General features: G+C 38.6%; 1 protein-coding gene across 6 annotated transcripts in view; it reads left to right on the top strand.

Annotated features, from left to right (window-relative positions):
- Window positions 1-14724, top strand: part of LOC127853309 (kinetochore protein NDC80 homolog) — a 100143-nt gene extending 85419 nt beyond the window's left edge. For all 6 annotated transcript variants that reach the window (XM_052387725.1, XM_052387723.1, XM_052387724.1 and 3 more), the window contains exons 14-17: window positions 847-939; window positions 7750-7880; window positions 9900-10002; window positions 14292-14724. In XM_052387725.1, the coding sequence (XP_052243685.1) occupies window positions 847-939; window positions 7750-7880; window positions 9900-10002; window positions 14292-14387 (423 nt within the window). In that variant the 3' untranslated portion in view covers window positions 14388-14724. The remainder of the gene's footprint in view (window positions 1-846; window positions 940-7749; window positions 7881-9899; window positions 10003-14291) is intronic.
- The last annotated feature ends 4706 nt before the right edge of the window (window positions 14725-19430 follow it).

Genomic DNA, 19430 nt, shown 5'->3' with positions numbered 1-19430 from the left:
GTGTCCACTTTAGTAAAGCCTTGATTTCAAATATCACTGTAGAGCTTCAGATTAGGACCTATATTAACTTCTGTCATGTTGCACTTGTCCTGTTTTATTGCTGAAAGGGAAATATATAACCACAGGACATACTTTTGTTTGAAAGCAATCTAAAATCAAGAATTATTTATACCAAAGAGCAACCTATCAAAAGTTTAATTGACAATAATTGGTAATATATTATCATTGGAAAAGTCTATGTTTGCAAAGACATTAGAGGAATCTTCATATGTGTGGGTTCTATATTGGCATGCAAATTAAGCAGCTTAATATTATGTATGTAACTGTAGCTGATGTCTGGTTTGTTAAGTCACATCCACAACCTTGATGGTATTCTTTATTGTAAAGCCATGATTATATTTAAAAGAAAATGACACTGATATTATGCTTGTTTTTAAGTATATATTATGACTTAAATCCAATAGATATACATTTGATAAAACATAGATAAAATGAGATTCATTGTTGTTGTTTTTTTGCCTTCAGTACCATTTTGCGAAAAAGTCCGCATCTGTTTTGGCTGGGTTTTTTTAAGGAAAAAATGATGGCTATTATGTTCTGAAGGCCAGCGTGAGCATTGATGCTTGATTATGAAGAAGGTTGAGGTCATCATATTTTCACTAATACCTGTTTGTTTGATAGGTGAATGTAGAAGATAAGGTAATCATATTTTCACTGATACCTGTTTGTTTGATAGGTGAATGTAGAAGATAAGGTAATCATATTTTCACTGATACCTGTTTGTTTGATAGGTGAATGTAGAAGATAAGGTAATCATATTTTCACTGATACCTGTTTGTTTGATAGGTGACTGAACATCTGAGTGACGCTCAGAATGAGTTAACTCTACTGGAGAGCAAGTTCAAGAGGGCGGAAGATGAAGTGGAAACCAAACGACAGGTACTCACTTAATGGCTATAGTCTACTGTCTCTAACTGTGTTGGAGCCTTTGTTCATCCAAACGTGTAAGGGTAACTGCTAGAGGGAAGTGAAATTAAAGTATTTCCACATCAGCATTTTATTAATAACAGAATGTGAATTTATGCCTCTGCTTATTTTTGTGAATTGTTTGTGCCAATATTTGCAGATTCATAGCCCTCTTTAGAAATAAAACTTTACATTTTTTACATGACCATCCAGAAGTTGAAGTGTACAAGTGATGAAACAATGATATCATATTCATCAGCATTTGAACCACGTTATTTTGATGCAAATGTGTAATAGATAATCAGAGTTATGGCCCTAATATTAAACATCTCAACCCCTTACAAGTATTTGTGTTGACAATGAAACTACAGAGACATTTGCTTTTATTGATTATCACAAATTTTAAAAACTTGAATCTAGTAAGAAAGGCTTTAAATTGAATATACCTTTCTAAAGAACTACAAATGCATCAACATATGTTTCTAAATGGTAAAGAGTTAATATGCTGAGTGCTTAATATATTAATATGCTTAGTGATTATTATACCCCCACAAACGAAGTTTACGGGGGTATATGGGAGTGAACTTGTGTGTCGGTCGGTCTGTCGGTCCCTATTAAGTGTCCGCTCTCTAATTCAAGTAGTTTTCATCCGATCTTCACCAAACTTGGTCAGAAGTTGTATCTAGATGATGTCTAGGCCAAGTTTGAACATGGGCCTTGCGGGGTCAAAAACTAGGTCACGGGGTCACTTAGTGCGTTTTAAACATTCAGCATGTTGTCTGCTGTCTAATTCAAGTAGTTTTCATCCGATCTTCGCCAAACTGGTCAGAAGTTGTATCTAGATGATGTCTAGGCCAAGTTCGAACATGGGCCTTGCCGGGTCAAAAACTAGGTCATGGGTTCACTTAGTGCGTTTTTAACATTCAGCATGTTGTCTGCTCTCTAATTCAAGTAGTTTTCATCCGATCTTCACCAAACTTTGTCAGAAGTTGTATCTACATGATGTCTAGGCCAAGATCAAACATGGGCCTTGCTGGGTCAAAAACTAGGTCACGGGGTCACTTAGTGCGTTTTTAACATTCAGCATGTTGTCCGCTCTCTTATTCAAGAAGTGTTATTCCGATCTTCACCAAACTTGGTCAGAAGTTGTATCTACATGATGTCTAGGCCAAGTTCAAACATGGGCCTTGCTGGGTCAAAAACTAGGTCACAGGGTCACTTAGTGCGTTTTTAACATTCAGCATGTTGTCCGCTCTCTAATTCAAGAAGTGTTATTCCGATCTTCACCAAACTTGGTCAGAAGTTGTATCTACATGATGTCTAGGCCATGTTCGACCATGGGCCTTGCCAGGTCAAAAACTATGTCACGGGGTCACTTAGTGCTTTTTAAACATTCAGCATGTTGTCCGCTCTCTAACTCAAGTAGTTTTCGTCCGATCTTCACCATTCTTGGTCAGAAGTTGTATCTAGATGATCTTAAGGCCAAGTTGGAACATGTGCCTTGCCGGGTTAAAAACTAGGTCACGGGGTCACTTAGTGAGTTGTAACGTTCAGCATGGTGTCCTCTCTCTTATTCAAGTAGTTTTCATCCGATCTTCACCAAACTTGGTCAGAAGTTTTATAGAGATGATCTGAAGGCCAAGTTCGAACATGGGCCATGCCAGATCAAAAACTAGGTCACAGGGTCATTTAGTACGTTTAACACATTGAGATGGCGGCCGGTCTCTATTTCAAGTAGTTTAAATTCGATCTTCACCACACTTGGTCAGAAGTTGTAACTAGATGATGTGAAGGTCAAGTTCGAACATGGGCCATGTCGGGTCAAAAACTAGGTCACGGGTCACTTAAACCTCACCATGTTGTCAGCTCTCTAATTCAAGTAGTTTTTATCCAATCTTCACCAAAATTGGTAAGAAGTTGTATCGTGATAATGTCTAGGGCAAGTTTGAATATGGGTCTTGCCAGGTCAAAACAAGGTCACAAGGTCACTTAGCAGCGTTTTAAACATTCAGCATGTTGTCCGCTCTCTAATTCAAGTAGTTTTCATCCTATCTTCACCAAACTTGGTCAGAAGTTGTATCTAGATGATGTCTAGGCCAAGTTTTAACTTGGGCCTTGCGGGGTCAAAAACTAGGTCACGGGGTCACTTAGTACGTTTTAAACATTCAGCATGTTGTCTGCTCTCTAATTCAAGTAGTTTTCATCCGATCTTCACCAAACTGGTCAGAAGTTGTATCTAGATGATGTTTAGGCCAAGTTTGAACATGGGTCTTGCCGGGTCAAAAACTAGGTCACGGGGTCACTTAGTGCGTTTTAAACATTCAGCATGTTGTCCGCTCTCTAATACAAGTAGTTTTCATCCGATCTTCACCAAACTTGGTCAGAAGTTGTATCTACATGATGTCTAGGCCATGTTCGACCATGGGCCTTGCCGGGTCAAAAACTAGGTCACGGGGTCACTTAGTGTGTTTTAAACATTCAGCATGTTGTCTGCTCTCTAACTCATGTAGTTTTCGTCCGATCTTCACCACACTTGGTCAGAAGTTGTATCTAGATGATCTTAAGGCCAAGTTGGAACGTGTGCCTTGCCGGGTCAAAAACTAGGTCAGGGGGTCACTTAGTGAGTTTTTTAACGTTCAGCATGGTGTCCTCTCTCTTATTCAAGTAGTTTTCATCCGATCTTCACCAAACTTGGTCAGAAGTTTTATTTAGATGATCTGAAGGCCAAGTTCGAACATGGGCCATGCCAGATCAAAAACTAGGTAACAGGGTCATTTAGTACGTTTAACACATTGAGATGGTGGCTGCTCTCTATTTCAAGTAGTTTAAATCTGATCTTCATCACACTTGGTCAGAAGTTGTAACTAGATGATGTGTAGGTCAAGTTCGAACATGGGCCATGCCGGGTCAAAAACTAGGTCACGGGTCACTTAAGCCTCACCATGTTGTCAGCTCTCTAATTCAAGTAGTTTTTATCCAATCTTCACCAAAATTGGTAAGAAGTTGTATCTTGATAATGTCTAGGGCAAGTTTGAATTTGGGTCTTGCCGGGTCAAAACAAGGTCACGGGTCACTTAGTTCGTTTAACACATTGAGATGGTGTCCGCTCTCTATTTCAAGTAGTTTAAATCTGATCTTCACCACACTTGGTCAGAAGTTGTAACTAGATGATGTGTAGGTCAAGTTGGAACATGGGCCATGCCGGGTCAAAAACTAGGACACGGGGTCACTTATACCTCATCATGTTGTCCGCTCTCTAATTCAAGTAGTCTTTATCGAATCTTCACCAAAATTGGTAAGAAGTTGTATCGTGATAATGTCTAGGGCAAGTTTGAATATGGGTCTTGCCAGGTCAAAACAAGGTCACGGGTTGACTTAGCAGCGTTTTAAACATCACAATGTTGTCCGCTCTCTAATTCAAGTAGTTTTCATCCAATCTTCACCAAACTTGGCCAGAAGTTGTATCTAGATGATATCTAGGTCAAGTTTGTATATGGGTCTTGCCGGGTCAAAAACTAGGTCACGGGGTATCTTAGTGCGTTTTAAACCTCACCATGTTGTCTGCTCTCTTATTCAAGTAGTTTTCATCCAATTCTCACCAAACTTGGTCACAAGTTTTATCTAAATGATCTCTAGGACAAGTTTGAACATGGGCCATTCCGGGCCTAAAACTAGGTCACGGGGTCACTTAGTGCGTTTTTTAACATTCAGCATGGCCTCCGCTCTCTGATTCAAGTAGTTTACATTAGATCTTCACCAAACTTGTTCAGAAGTTTTATGGAGATGATCTTAGGGCCAGGTTAGAACATGCGCCTTTCTGGGTCAAAAACTAGGTCAAGGGGTCACTTAGTGCGTTTTATAAATTGAGCATGGTGTCCGGTGTTTTTTGTGAAGACGACATGCAAAATAGTCTGTGTCAATGCTGCATGTGGGGGTATTCGTCACGTCTGTGACAAAGCTCTAGTTGAATATGCTTGAAGTTAATCATAATATTCTCAGTGCCTTTCTTAATATGTTGAATGCTTACCATAATATGCTGAGTGCTTATCTTAATATGCTGAGTACCTATCTTTATAAGCTGAGAGTTTATTATAATATGCTGAGCGTTATCATTTTATGCTGAGAGGTTATCATAATATGCGAAGAGTTTATCATATTAAGCTGAGAGGTTAACACAATATGCTGAAAGTTTATTATTATATTCTGAGTGCTTATTGATTATTCTGAGAGTTTATCACAATATGCTAAGAGTTTATCATTATATGCTGAGTGCTTATCTTAATATGCTGAGTGCTTGTTGATTATGCTAAGAGTTTATCTTAATATGCAAAGAGTTTATCATAATATGCTGAGAGTTTATCTTAATATACTGAGCACTTTTCTTAATATGCTGAGTGCTTATTGATTTTGCTGAGAGATTATCATTATATGCTGAGTGCCTATCTTAATATGCTGTGATTTTATCATAATATGCTGAGTGCTTATCATAATATGCTGAGAGTTTATCATAAAATGCTGAAAGTTTATCATATTATACTGAGAGTTTATCATAATGTATAATGCTGAGAGTTTATCTTAATATGCTGAGAGTTTATCATAATCTGCTGATTTTTTATCATATACTGAGAGTTTATCATAATATATAATGCTGAGTTTATCTTAATATGCTGCGCGCTTATCTTAATATCCTAACAGTTTATTATAATATGCTGAACGCTTATCTTAATATGCTGAGAGTTTATCATAATCTGCTGAGATTTTATCATTATATGCTGAGAGTTTATCATAATATGCTGAGAGTTTATCATAACATTCTGAGAGTTTATCATAATATGCATAGTGCTTATCTTAATATGCTGAGTGCTTATCTTAACCTTTTACTGTCCTGGGCTAAATTGGAGGTTTTAAATATAACTAAGAAGAAATGACACCTTAATGAGACCATGTCTTGCACACAAGAACTATGTTGCGCCTTTAAGGTTAAGTTCATACCAAGAGGTCTAAGGAGATATAACTTAAGATTTTTTATCGCACCTTCCAATGTGCAGGATGAGCTTTTAGGACTGTTAGAAAAATGCCCATGGGGTTAAAATTGCAACACCCCAGGGTCATATTATTAATATAGAATTTCAATGCAACATTCTTATCTGCTCAAATACAAGTGAGCAACACAAGACCATCTTTTCTTTCTTGTTTTAGAAATAAGTCTTGTTTACTAAACAAACCATGCATAAAAGGATTTTAAAATAACATGGATCTAATATTTAACTACACAAGATGATTTTAGTCTCACAAGAACCATATTGCTACCATTAAAGTTAAACTTAGTAATCAATAATTAAAATACAGGATTTATCAAGACTGAATATTTCAAATTGTTATGTGGGTTTGTGATAACTGTGCATGGATAGCTCTTGTTAATTTTCTAAAATGCTGTTCTTAAATTTTACCCTTTTTGTACAAATGTTTATAATTGAACAGTTCAAGTATTTATTACCATTTATTTAGGATTTATCTTGTCAAATATACATCGTTTCTCTGATGGTTGAATATTTAAGTGAGTTATTATGAATTCTCAGTATGTACACATCAATCACTCAAGGCCATCAATTATTCAACAGTTTTGCAATCCCGTTGTGATTCTGATTTAAAGATGTTTTACTGTCGTACTTAACAATTCTTGTCGGAAGCCACTGGTTGGGAGTATAAATCTCCTTACAGATTTCCCTTGTGTGGTTCTCTACATACTGGTGGCAGTATAAATCTCCTAACAGATTTCCCTTGTGTGGTTCTCTTACATGCTGGTGGCAGTATAAATCTCCTAACAGATTTCCCTTGTGTGGTTCTCTTACATTCTGGTGGCAGTATAAATCTCCTAACAGATTTCCCTTGTGTGGTTCTCTTACATGCTGGTGCAGTATAAATCTCCTTACAGATTTCCCTTGTGTGGTTCTCTTACATGCAGGGCATTTCCCCTGGTAAATGGCCACAATTGGACACGGCCATTGAGGCACATGTTACATTTATATAATACTATAATTATACTTAAAACTTTAAAACCTCCACAGAAAGCCTTGGTTGTATGTTGAAATGGTTGTGTTGTAATTCAATTGTACATGACCACATGTCTCATAGCTTGTACCATTAACAGGACATACGCAATTTGCTGTTATGAGGTGAACCGTATAACTTAAGTGAATGCAGTTGATTACATGGTGAATTTGGCAAGTCTAATATTGTCAATTCATCTGTACAATAACAAGTGATGAAATGTACAACAAGTTTATGGAGGAATTCAAGTCCAATGTAATTTCTGTTTCAGTTTCTTTAATTACAAATAATTTCTCCAAATATTTAGCCAGTTTACATTCACAAATTCGTCTGTGTATAAGTAATATAAAAAAAGGGTCTTATTCTACAAATAACTTCATGGCTGGGCGTTTTCTCAGTCCTTCCTCTGAAAATCCTCCTAACTAACTATGAAAAGGTGGCAACTGCAATTAACAAATAAATACATGTACATAGTTAACCGATGATTAATGGCTCATAGTTAACAAGGAAGTCACGGGCAAATCAAGTACAATGAAATCCAGTAATTAACGTTTTTTACCTAAGTTGAGGAATTTTTATCACAAAAGAATTCGTGACTGGCCAGGTAAATAGTTTAGCTAACTTAAGTTACTACGTTTATACATAAGTGTCCCAAAATAATCTTCTTTTGCATGCCTTTTATGCTTTATGTGACACACAGTATGTTGTTTATGTGTGTTTGTTGTGGTGCAGTTTAACCAGAAGCAGTTGGAGACGCTCCAGCAGAAGTGTGAGGACCTACAGACAGACATTGTGCAGCTAAACGACCACTCCACACTCACACTGGGCGGCCTGGACAACGAGATCAAGAGGCTCAGACATTGGTAAGCATACAGGGGAGAGTCAGGGGTGTGATTTTTTTCCGCAGATTTCCGCGGATTGGGTTATCCGAGGTCATTTCCGCGATTTGCGTTAATTCGAAAAAAAATGGGTGAAAGCACAACCGATCCCGCAGGTGTATTTCATAAGCGTCCCAAAAATCCACCACCTGCGAAATCTCTGTGCATATTACACAGGTATTCTGTCTTAATATTTTTTCAAACGAGCGATGTCATTGGCTGTCGATTGAATTCCCAATCTTCCAATTAAAATCGGTATTTTAAAATGGGTTTCATATTTTGTTCATAAGTTTAAGATGGTGTTTATTAAAATGTCTATTTTGAGGTTTGTCATTGCGTTATGCACGTGATCCAGGGAGTCAAAATCAGTCTACAGAATTTTCCTCCCCTCAGACTTCACCTTAATCACACCCCTGAGAGTGCATGTAGAGCAAATTGGAGACTACCCTGGTACTGTTCAACTCTCCATTTAAGGCCATGCCAATCAATCATCTTTATGGGGATTATACAAGGGTGTGATTTCTTCTCCTTTCAGCTGAATCCCTTTCTTTCCCAAGTTGTATTGATAGGGCTTAGGAAGAGTTTGAATTAATTCTTAAACATAAATAGGGCAATGTCCTTGATGATTTTAGTTCTGCTTAGCGCAGTGTGCTCATCAAGAGCTTTAAGGATGATCTTAATCCATCAGGGTGTGCATCGGTAAACTTCACGACTAACGACTTCTCCTGAACTGCCTGGAGATTTAATCAAAACAATATAGGAATGATCTTTTGGTGTCCCACTCTCCATGATGTTCAAATTGTTGTGATCTGTTTCATATGTTAGTCATTAGAGCTGAAAACATGAATACATTTCTTATTGCAATGACTTAAATTTGTGCGAAATATCGTCCAGTGGCATTCCCTAAATTTGTTCAAATCACGCCTTTAAGCAATATAACGTAAAATCTTCTATAAACGACATGAGAGAGAGATCTTATATGTGGCATATAACACTGTATACAAATGTAGTAGTCCTCTACCATTTTATGACTCAGGGGTCAATTTTGATATGTTTTTAAATTCTCTTACATGTTGATGAAAATCTTAAACATCTATGAAACCACAGAGGTTTGGTATTTGGCATGTAAGGCCATAAGATGGTCAAAAAGTGCAGATTGCAAGAACTATAGCACTCTTCAATGTTTTGGGAGTTATTGTGACTGTTATTTTCTTGTGCAGAGCCCACTTAGATAGTGTAATTGTCTAGCACAGATCATAACTCAAATGAAACTTCATATAATCATAACAAGACTGAGAATAAGTGCAGAGTAAAAGAACCATAACTCTTTCTTTGATATTTATTGAGTTATTGGGTTTTGTTTTATTTTCTGGTGACAGCACTTTTTATTTTGCTGGTTCGAATTGGGCGATAAATACAACAGTTTCTGATGTCAGCTGTGTTGTTTTTTTTCTCACTTAGCATATATGTAAACACAGAATATTTTCTCTAAATTTCATATTTTATCTGTTTCACTGAAATCAATCTGTGCCCACCCCCACAGCCCCCCTATTTTTGTGATCAAGTATTCTTCATTGATGCTTAAGTGTGCCTTTCAACTACTAGTGTGCAATGTACATTTTTTTTTCTTATATGTCTTCTGTATGCAGCTTTTGCTGTTTTACTAATTCAGTTCTCTTCATCTCGTTTTTATGCCCCTGAAGGGTGGCATATAGTTTTTGAACTTTAACATTGGTCATGACTTTTGCAATATTGAAAATAGCAACGTGATATTTGGCATGCATGTGTATCTCATGGAGCTGCACATTTTAAGTGGTGAAAGGTCAAGGTCATCCTTTAATATCAAAGTTGAAATATATGGCTTCAAAGCGGCGCAGAAGGGGGCATTGTGTTTTTGACAAACACATCTCTTGTTGTATTTAAATCTTAACCATATAACCATTGTTTAGATCACAACTTCTCTAAATGTTTAATGGTAAATATTCCAATGTTTTATGACTGCAGGGAAGAGCAGGAGAAGCAGAAAGCCAAAAACCACCTTGACCAGTATGTCACTTTCCACTCGGATGCACTTAAAGAATTCATGGATAATGCAGAGTTCATGCAGGTTGGTGCCCTCTTTGTGCTGAAATCAGGTTTGCTATCTAAAACTTCAGTGTGGTTTTTTTCACCTATAGGGGAATGGTGGCGGGGCCCGTCCAAAGGGGAAAAACACGTCGTTTTTTTAAGGAAAAGGGGAAAATAAAAAATTCACTCTTTTATAATGTAATGATTTTTATTATATGAATGAACATGTATGTATGAGTGTAATATTCACAGCTGAATATCGCTGTCCTTTTTCTTAAATATATATCAATTATTTTTTCAACATTAGTTTCAGACATTGCAGCCGTCATGCACAGTCTCAGTTTTCCAAGCCAATTTGAGTCTAATTGGGATTTTTGTAATCGATAAAATGGCAAATTTGAGCATTTTTTATCAATAAAATGGACCAAATTGAAATGATTTTATCAACAAAAATTGACACAATATATATACATCAGGCCTTTTTCTGACTATTTTGGGCAAAAAATGCAATTCATGTGAAAAGTCCACTGATTTGGGAAAAACTAATTTAATATAACTCTTTATAACAATAAAAAATCATATTAATTATAGTTATATACTTAGTTGTTTTTGAAATAAATTTGAAATATATTTATCAGTTATTTCTTGAAAAAAAATTTTTTTTTTTTTTTTTTTACTTTTGGAGGGGATTTTTTTCTACAAAATTGGGGGAAAATATATACTCTTTTTTTAGGGGAATGGGGCCGAATATCGGCCCCGAAATTGCCATAAAAAACCAACTTAACTGATTTATGAATGCATGACAACCAATGTGTTTCTCTGTGGCTTGACTTACTATTGCTTTTTAGTTTGACTATTATATATGAAATATATATAATGGAACTATCCTACTCACCCCAGGGTCTGCGTTAACGTGCAAATGTTAAAGTTTGCGTATTACGCTAAATATTTCCCTATATTGTCCCTTGACATATTGCTTTCATATTTTGCATACATGTTTACCATCATGACCTCAACCTATAAACAAGAGCAGACAACTGTATCAAGCATTTTGACAGAATTATTTCCCGTTTTATACTTAGAATATGCATATTATTGATAAATCTATGTTAAAGTTTGCGTACTTCCCCAAATATTTCCAATGTCCCTTGACATATTGCTTTCATATTTTGCATACTTGTTTACCATCATGACGATTGACCCCAACCTATAAACAAGAGCAGACAACTGTATCAAGCATTTTGACAGAATTATTGCCCCTTTTATACATAGAATATGCATATTATTGATAAATCTATGTTAAAGTTTGCGTACTACCCCAAATATTTCCAATGTCCCTTGACATGTTGCTTTCATATTTTGCATACTTGTTTATCATCATGACCCCAACCTATACACATGAGCAGACAACTCTATCAAGCATTTTGTCAAAATTATTGCCCCTTTAATACTTAGAATATGCATATTATTGATAAATCTATGTTAAAGTTTGCGTACTACCCCAAATATCTCCTGTGTCCCTTGACATATTGCTTTCATATTTTGCTTACTTGTTTACCAACATGACCCCAACCTATAAACAAGAGCAGACAACTGTATCAAGCATTTTTACAGAATTATGGCCCCTTTTATACTTAGATAATTGAACATTTTGCTTAAATTGCCATAACTTCTTTATTTATGATCAGATTTTATTAAAACTTCGACAAAACAACACTTACCTGAATACCACAATGGATTCCACCCAAACAATACCCCACGCCCCACCCAAGATTCCCTGCCCCACCCCCACCCCCCCCCAATTTTTTTTTTCCTTTTTTATTTTTGAAAGATCATCTTATAAATGACCACACCCCACATCATACACCCCCTACCCCCCCCCCCCCCCCCCTCCCCCCCACACAAAAAAAAATAAAAAAAAATTCCTTTTTTTATTTTCGAAGCATCATCTTATAAATGACCGCACCCCACATAATTCCCCTCTCAACCCCCCCCCCCCTCCCCCAAAAATAAATTATTTTTTTTCCTTTTTATCCCCCCTTTTGAAGAAAAGGGGGCATATAGTGATTGGACTGTCCCTCTGTTCATCTTTCCGTCACACTCTGCGTTTAGGTTTCGAAAAATGCTCATAACTTCTATGTCCCTTGAGATATAACCTTCATATTTGGTATGCATGTGTATATGGACAAGGCCTTTCCATATGCACAAAAAAATTACCCCTGTGACCTTGACCTTGAACTTAGGGTCCGAGTCTAGGTTTCGAAATCTGCGTTTAGGTTTCGAAAAATGCTCATAACTTCTATGTCCCTTGAGATATAAACTTCATATTTGGTATGCATGTGTATATGGACAAGGCCTTTCCATACGCACACAAATGTTGACCCCTGTGACCTTGACCTTGAACGTAGGGTCCGCGTTTAGGTTTTGAAATCTGCGTTTAGGTTTTGAAAAATGATCATAACTTTTTTGTCTTTTGAGATATAACCATCATATTTGATACGCATGTGTATGTGGACAAGGCCTTTCCATACACACACAAATTTTTACTCCCTTGACCTTTACCTTAGGGTCCGCGTTTAGGTTTTGAAATCTGCGTTTAGGTTTCGAAAAAAGCTCATGACTTCTATCAAGCGTTTATAGGGGGCATAAGTCAGCCTATGGTGACAGCTCTTGTTTTATTTTTGAAAAATCGTCTAATAAATTATTGAAAATGAACAATTTCCCCATGATGGCCTACTTTATACTGTCAAGCACTCGAATAGTCGAGCGCGCTGTCCTCTGACAGCTCTTGTTATAAATATTGTGCTGTATTGTTTGTTCAGATTGCGAGATAGCTTGCATATGGGGTGGGTGGGGTCAATGTCCATTGGTGCAAAAAGGTGGCATGTGCCTTCTAATTTCACTGTCACATGGTACCTCTTTGCACCAAGGGGGCGTATTATAGATAAAAGTTTAATGTTTAATAACTGAAAAACAACTAATTTGTAATAAGTCAAACATAAAATAAGCTAATTAAAAGATCTTGAATATAAAGATACTAAGATAGGATTACATGTGGCATCAATGAGGTAAAGGTTAATGATCACTTTAAGAAAAAAAATACATATTTGATTAATAACAAGAACAAATTATGCTCTTGGCATGAAACTACAAAAATGTATTCTTTTTATCCAAAAAAAAACTTCTATTTTATTTATTTTTATTATGCTTCCCCAAAATATATTTTGGGGGGAGCATATAGTCGCCGCTTCGTCTGTTGGTGTGTGCGTCTGTTTGTCCGTCCGTGCACATTTTTTGTCCGGGCTATTTCTCAGCAACTAATGACCGGAATTCAATGAAACTTTATGGGAAGCTTCACTACCAAGAGGTTATGTGCATATTATCAGCAAGTTCTAGTCTGATGATTTTTCACAAAGTTATGGCCCTTTGAAATTTTGTATAAAAAAATTATTGCCCCCCCAACTACGGTGCCCTCAAAACGTTTCCTTTTATCTGAATATATAGTACAATATTGTTACAAAAACAAACTTTAGGGAGCATCACCCGTCTTGGACGTTTCTTGTTGATATTATTATTGATATAACTATTCAACTTATATGCCCTTTTTTAAGTCCACAAATTTCATTTCAAAACAATAAAATATATCCATTTGGTCATCATGTTAAAACTTTATGTGTGTTTTTCGTTCTACATGAGAGGCATAACATCAAGTTTAAATGTCAAGGGCTACATCACTTGATATAGACGAATAATGTTCTCTTAAAATCAAGGTTTAGGTGTCTCAAGAGATATTTTGCAAATAAGAATAATTAAAAAAAACTACTAAATAGCAACAATCATAGCTTACATTTGTTGACTCCTGCTACAGACAGACAGACATTTTTTCGAGACTTGTACATAGAACATCATCTAAACACATACATTTACAAAGAATATGTCAACATGCTAAGACATTCTCATTTCCGCATTTCTGAGAAAAAAAATAACAGGTAGGAAAAAGGTATTAAGTAAACATAAATCACAATGCCATTTCTGTAGCAGAGATGAGCTAATAATGAATATACATTTGAAATAACAAAATATATACAGACGTGGCTATACAAACTTTTTTTGTTAGAAAAAAAGCAAGAAACTCCAACAAGAGCAAATAAGTGAAGGTTGCTGGCCTCTGTTAGCTCTATTTTCAAGCATGAAACATACAGCATGACATTGCAATAACTCCTTCTTTTGCGCTCACAAGTGGATTGTCCCCTTACATGTATGTTGTGGGGTTTGTAATTTCCCACTTAATTCAACAGACTTACTAGAGCACTCATTTTTTACTTGCAGAACCAGCTGACTGCAGCTGATGAGGCCTCTCAGAGAGAGTTGGAGAGGGTGGAGGCCATTGCCAGAGCTGCTGGAATTGATCTTAGCACCATTTGAGCTTCTTGGACTGCATGCAGGGATTAATAACAGCAGTATTTGAGCATTAGGGATTGCAGCAACTTCTGCACTATTTTCATAAGGGCTGGTGTTTGTGCTCTGTCATGTCAGTGTCAAAGGAACAATATGGTCCTCTTGTTTAATGTCAACATTCATTCATATTTCATGTTTCTGTGTTTTTGGTCTTGCTAATCTTTAGTATTGTATACTCTTTCCAATCTTTGTATTTCATTCATTACTGATGCTTTCCTCTGCTCTTTATGTGTGCATAGTTTTTGTATAGCAACTGTACATACTGGATGAACTACAAAACAAAATTAAAAATTACAATTTACAATGTGTTGTTAATCTTTTTACCAGCCTTCACATTTCATTGGATTTCTTAGCCACATGCTTTATATATAGTTTTAAGCCAAAGGTGTGTGTAGAAGTGTCTCTGTCATGTGACACTTGAGTCAGTCAGCTCTAGTTATGGGCCTTAAAGTACTGTTTCAACGGTTTTGAAAAAAGGCATTTATTAACATGTACAAATGTCTTAATGCATGCATATCAAAAATATAAATGTATAAAAAGACAGCTAATGGCAAACTCAACTTTGACAATAAATTGAACTATCCAATACATTTTACATGAACTGATTCAAAATGCAATTCCCAATTGTTATATTTGTTGTTTGTCATCACGATTTTAATTCTCAGTGCTGGAACCGAATTTTGGAGGCCTTTGCAAACAGTTTGGATCTAGATGAGACGCCACAGAACGTGGCGTCTCATCAGGATCCAAACTGTTTGCTATTCTGATAGTATTTTTTGAAGAAAAAAAATCGAAGAAAATGCTAATTTTAGAAATTCAGCAGACGATATTTTAGCAGACGACAAATTTCCCAGCATGCAAAGGGTTAATGCCTGCTATGTACTTGCTTCTAGTAGGATTTTTAACCAGGTTTTCCGAAGGAAAAAACTGGTTATTAGATTTGCGATATTTGCGGGCGGAACAAGCTTGTCCGGGCCATAACTTTGTTGTTCATTGTCAGATTTTAAAATCATTTGGCACATTTGTTAACCATCATTAGATGGTGTGTTGCGCGAAAGATTTACGTCAATTTGAGTTTGAAGGTCAAAAATGGCCATAAATGAGCTTGTCCGGGCCATTACTTTGTGATTCATTGTGAGATTTTAAAATCATTTGGCACATTTGTTCACCATCATTAGACGGTGTGACACACGAAAGATACATGTCAATATCTCCAAGGTCACAATTCGAGTTTGAAGGTCAAAAATGGCTATAAATGAGCTTGTCTGGGCCAAAAATATGTCATTCATTGTGACATTTTAAAATCACTTGGCACATTTGTTCACCATTATTGGGTGCTTGAGGCGACGGCAAGGGAGCGCCACATTGGTCTGTCAGCTGCTGTTGCGGATGCTTTCTGCAGAGTGAGGCCTCTGTTCTTGAGCTCTCGCTCAACGGTTCGGCGCCACGTCTCTCTTGGTTGTCCACCATTTCTTTTCCCCTGTGGCGTCCATCTCATTGCCACCCTTGGTAGCAAGATGTGTGGCATTCTGCAGACGTGGCCTAGTCATCTCCATCGCCTCAAAGCGATGGTCTCAGCGATGCTGTTTGTGCCAGCTCTTCTATGCAGTTCCATGTTCATGATCATTTTTGGCCAGAAGACTCATGATCCGTCGTAGGCACTTGTTCTGGAAGACTTCCAGTTTGCGCTCGATGGTAGCAGTGGTCTTCCAACACTCAGACCCATATAGAAGGACGCTCAGCACGTTGCTTTTAAAGATGCGGAGCTTGGTGAGCATGCTAAGACTTGTGGTCCTCCAGATGGGCTTCAGCATCGTGAAGGCTTGGTTGGCTTTGCTGATTCTCGTGTTGATCTCCCTTGCACAGTCTCCATCTGTGGTGACCTTGCTGCCTAGGTAAATGAACTCGTCCACATCTTGCAGAGGCTGGCCATTGATGGTAATTGGATCGCCCACTCTGGTGTTCTTCCTCATGACCTGAGTCTTTCCAATGTTAACCCTGAGACCTATGGTGCTTGCTGACAGTGCCAACTGTTGTGTCTTCTGCTGAATGTCCTGTTTCCTGCTAGCAAGTAGACCGATATCGTCGTCGTAGTCCAGGTTATCTAGCAGCTATGTCAGCGTCCACTGTATTCCTTGCCTCCTTCCCTCTGTGGTGTGGCACATGATCCAGTCAATTGCCATTGAAAAGAGGAGCGGCGAGAGGATACATCATTGCTTCACTCCAGTTTCCACCATGAATGGTTCAGTGAGCTGGTTGTTGTGGACGACTCTGCACTCAAAGTTTTCGTACAGGACTGATGACGTTGACAAGTTTCTGAGGGTTCCTTTTTTTTGCAGAATCTTCCAGAGGGAGTCTCGGTGTAGGCTGTCGAAGGCCTTCTGAAAGTCCACAAAAACCACGTAGAGGGATCCATTCCATTCATGGGACTGTTCAAGGATCTGTCGCAGGACAAAGATGTGGTCAATGCAGGACTTGCCTTTCCTGAAGCCTGCCTGTTCCTGGCGAAGGATACCGTCCACTGCTGTTGAGATGCGTTGAAGGATGATGCGGCTGAAGATCTTACCGGTGAGAGATAGTAAAGTGATGCCTCGCCAGTTGTTACAGTTCCCCAGGTCTCCTTTCTTGGGCAGTTTAACGATGGTGCCGGTCTTCGATTCGCTTGGCGCTTCTTCACTGTCCCAAATCTTTTGAAGAATCTGGCAAAGAAGCTGCGGTGTCATTGTGTCTTCTGCTTTCAGCATCTCAGGGCACACTCCATCGTCGCCAGGCGCCTTCCCATTCTTCAGCTTATGGATAGCTTCATTGACTTCCGTTACAGTGATGTTGCCCAGGTTGATGTCAAGGTCCTCTTCAGCTTCAGGAATGTCGGCGAGGGTTGGTGGGTCTGGGTGGTTTAGGATGGACTCGAAGTGTTACTTCCATCTCTTCAGCTTCTCCTCTTCCACAGTGACATGAGTTCTGTCTTCAGCTCTCACAGGAAGGTCATTGTGCCGTAGTCGCCCTTCAGCTTCCTGGTGTTCTGGTACACTGTCTTCATGTCATTGTGCTCGGCTGCTGTCTCCGCCTCCTCTGCCAGCCTCTCTATGTACCTCCTCTTGCCTCTTCCGGCTGATATCTTCACCACCTTGTCTTTCTCACTATATTCCTTTGAAATTCTTTCCTTAAGTCTTAGGGATTTGGTGTCCAACGAGTTTCTTTTTGATATGTCTTCTTTCTTCTATATGAGACCATGTTTCTTCTGAGATCCATTCTGTCTTCTTGCTCTTTCTGAAGCCTAGAACTTCCTCTCCTGTCTCTTTCATTAATCTATTGAAGCCTTCGATGGTCAGTTCTGCCTCATCTTCCAAAATACTAAATCTATTCCTGAGGGTTACCCTAAACTCTTCTTTCACTTTTGGATCTTTCAACCTGACCACATAGTAGCGTTGGTTCTCGATGTCTCCTGTCTTGGCTTTCCTGAGCTTCAAAGTCACCTTGGCCACCAGAAGACTATGGTCGCTGCCGATGTCTGCATGTTGCATCACACGAAGTCCTGCAGAGAGTGCCTCCACCGACCGTTGATGATGATGTGGTCGATCTGGTTCTGGGTCCTGCCATCTGGTGATGTCCATGTAAGTTTGTGGATCTCCTTGTGTGCAAACAGGGTCCCTCCTATGACCAAGTCGTTCTGTTGGCAGAAGTTGACTAGTCTCTCCCCGTTGTCGGTAATCACACCCACTCTATGTCTTCCCATGGTCCTCTCTCTGTCTTTGTTGTGGCAGCCAACCTTAGCATTGAAGTCGCCGAGCAACATCAGCACGTCGTGTTGGGGGATGTCCTCTAAAACACTTTGAAGGGCGTCGTGAAATGCATCCTTGCTGTTCTTCCGCGTCGTCTATTGGTGCGTAGCCCACAACAACAGACAGCTTGGCGTTCTTGGAGTTCGTCCTGACGTACAGCAGGCGCTCGTTCACAGGTTTCCACTGTAGCACGGTGTTGGCCTTGCTCTTGCTGATGATGAAGGCAACTCCTTCCCGGTGGTCGTTGTCAGTTCTTCCTGACCAGATGATGACATCTCCGGAACTCACCTTCTGCTTGCCAGAGCCAGTCCATCTTGCTTCTGTTACTCCCATAAGGGTCAGGTTGGATCAGTTCAGCTCACTCACCACGTGCGCTAGCTTTCCAGTCTGGTAGAGTGTTCGCGCTTTCCAACATCAAACTCTGATCCATCGCTTGGCGTCAAGAGTTCCGCTATCGGGCAGGGGACATCCTTGCGGCTTTGATCCCCATCCTTCATAAGTCCAGTTGCCTGGTCTGCTTCACTCCTGGCGCCGTTTGTCGCTTGTTTCCTTGTTGTCGTTTCCGTAGCAAGCATTTTTTCACATGGTGGAGTTGCTAGCCCCACGCCCAACCCTCCTTCTTTTTTCAGCGCGGGCTTGGGACCGTCCTTGGCGGAGTTAATATCTCCAAGGTCAAGGTCATCGTTCAAGGTAAAAAAATTTTATAATTTCAAAGTGGTGTTGTCATGAAGCTGCACATTTTGAGTGGTGGAAGTTCAAGGTCAAGGTCATCCCTCAAGGTCAAAGGTCAAAAAAAATAATCAAAGCAGCATTCTCATGAAGCTGCACATTTTTAGTGGTGGAAGGTCAAGGTCATCCTTCACGGTCAAAGGTCAAAAAAAAAGTCAAAGCCGCCTTCTGATGAAGCTGCACATTTTGAGTGGTGGAAGTTCAAGGTCAAGGTCATCCTTCAAGTTCAAAGGTAATTTTTTTATTACTATTTCAAAGCGGCGCAATTTGGGGCATCGTGTTTCTGACGAACACATCTCTTGTTTTTTTCTAATTGAAATTAAGGTCAATCTTACACAAGGGGGTTAATAATTCACGTTTTGAATTGTCTCCTTTTATCAGACGTTTTCAACTTAAAACCCGGTTTTGTGACAATGTTGTCCCTTGTTATCTTGTAAATTTCTGATTTATTTTGAGGAAGCTGTTCACACGTTTGGAATACATTCAGGAACCTCAATCA

The sequence above is a fragment of the Dreissena polymorpha genome, chromosome 12 (genome assembly GCF_020536995.1).
Source record: "Dreissena polymorpha isolate Duluth1 chromosome 12, UMN_Dpol_1.0, whole genome shotgun sequence".
Classification (NCBI taxonomy): domain Eukaryota; kingdom Metazoa; phylum Mollusca; class Bivalvia; order Myida; family Dreissenidae; genus Dreissena; species Dreissena polymorpha.
This window is presented reverse-complemented; position numbering and strand designations above follow the sequence as displayed.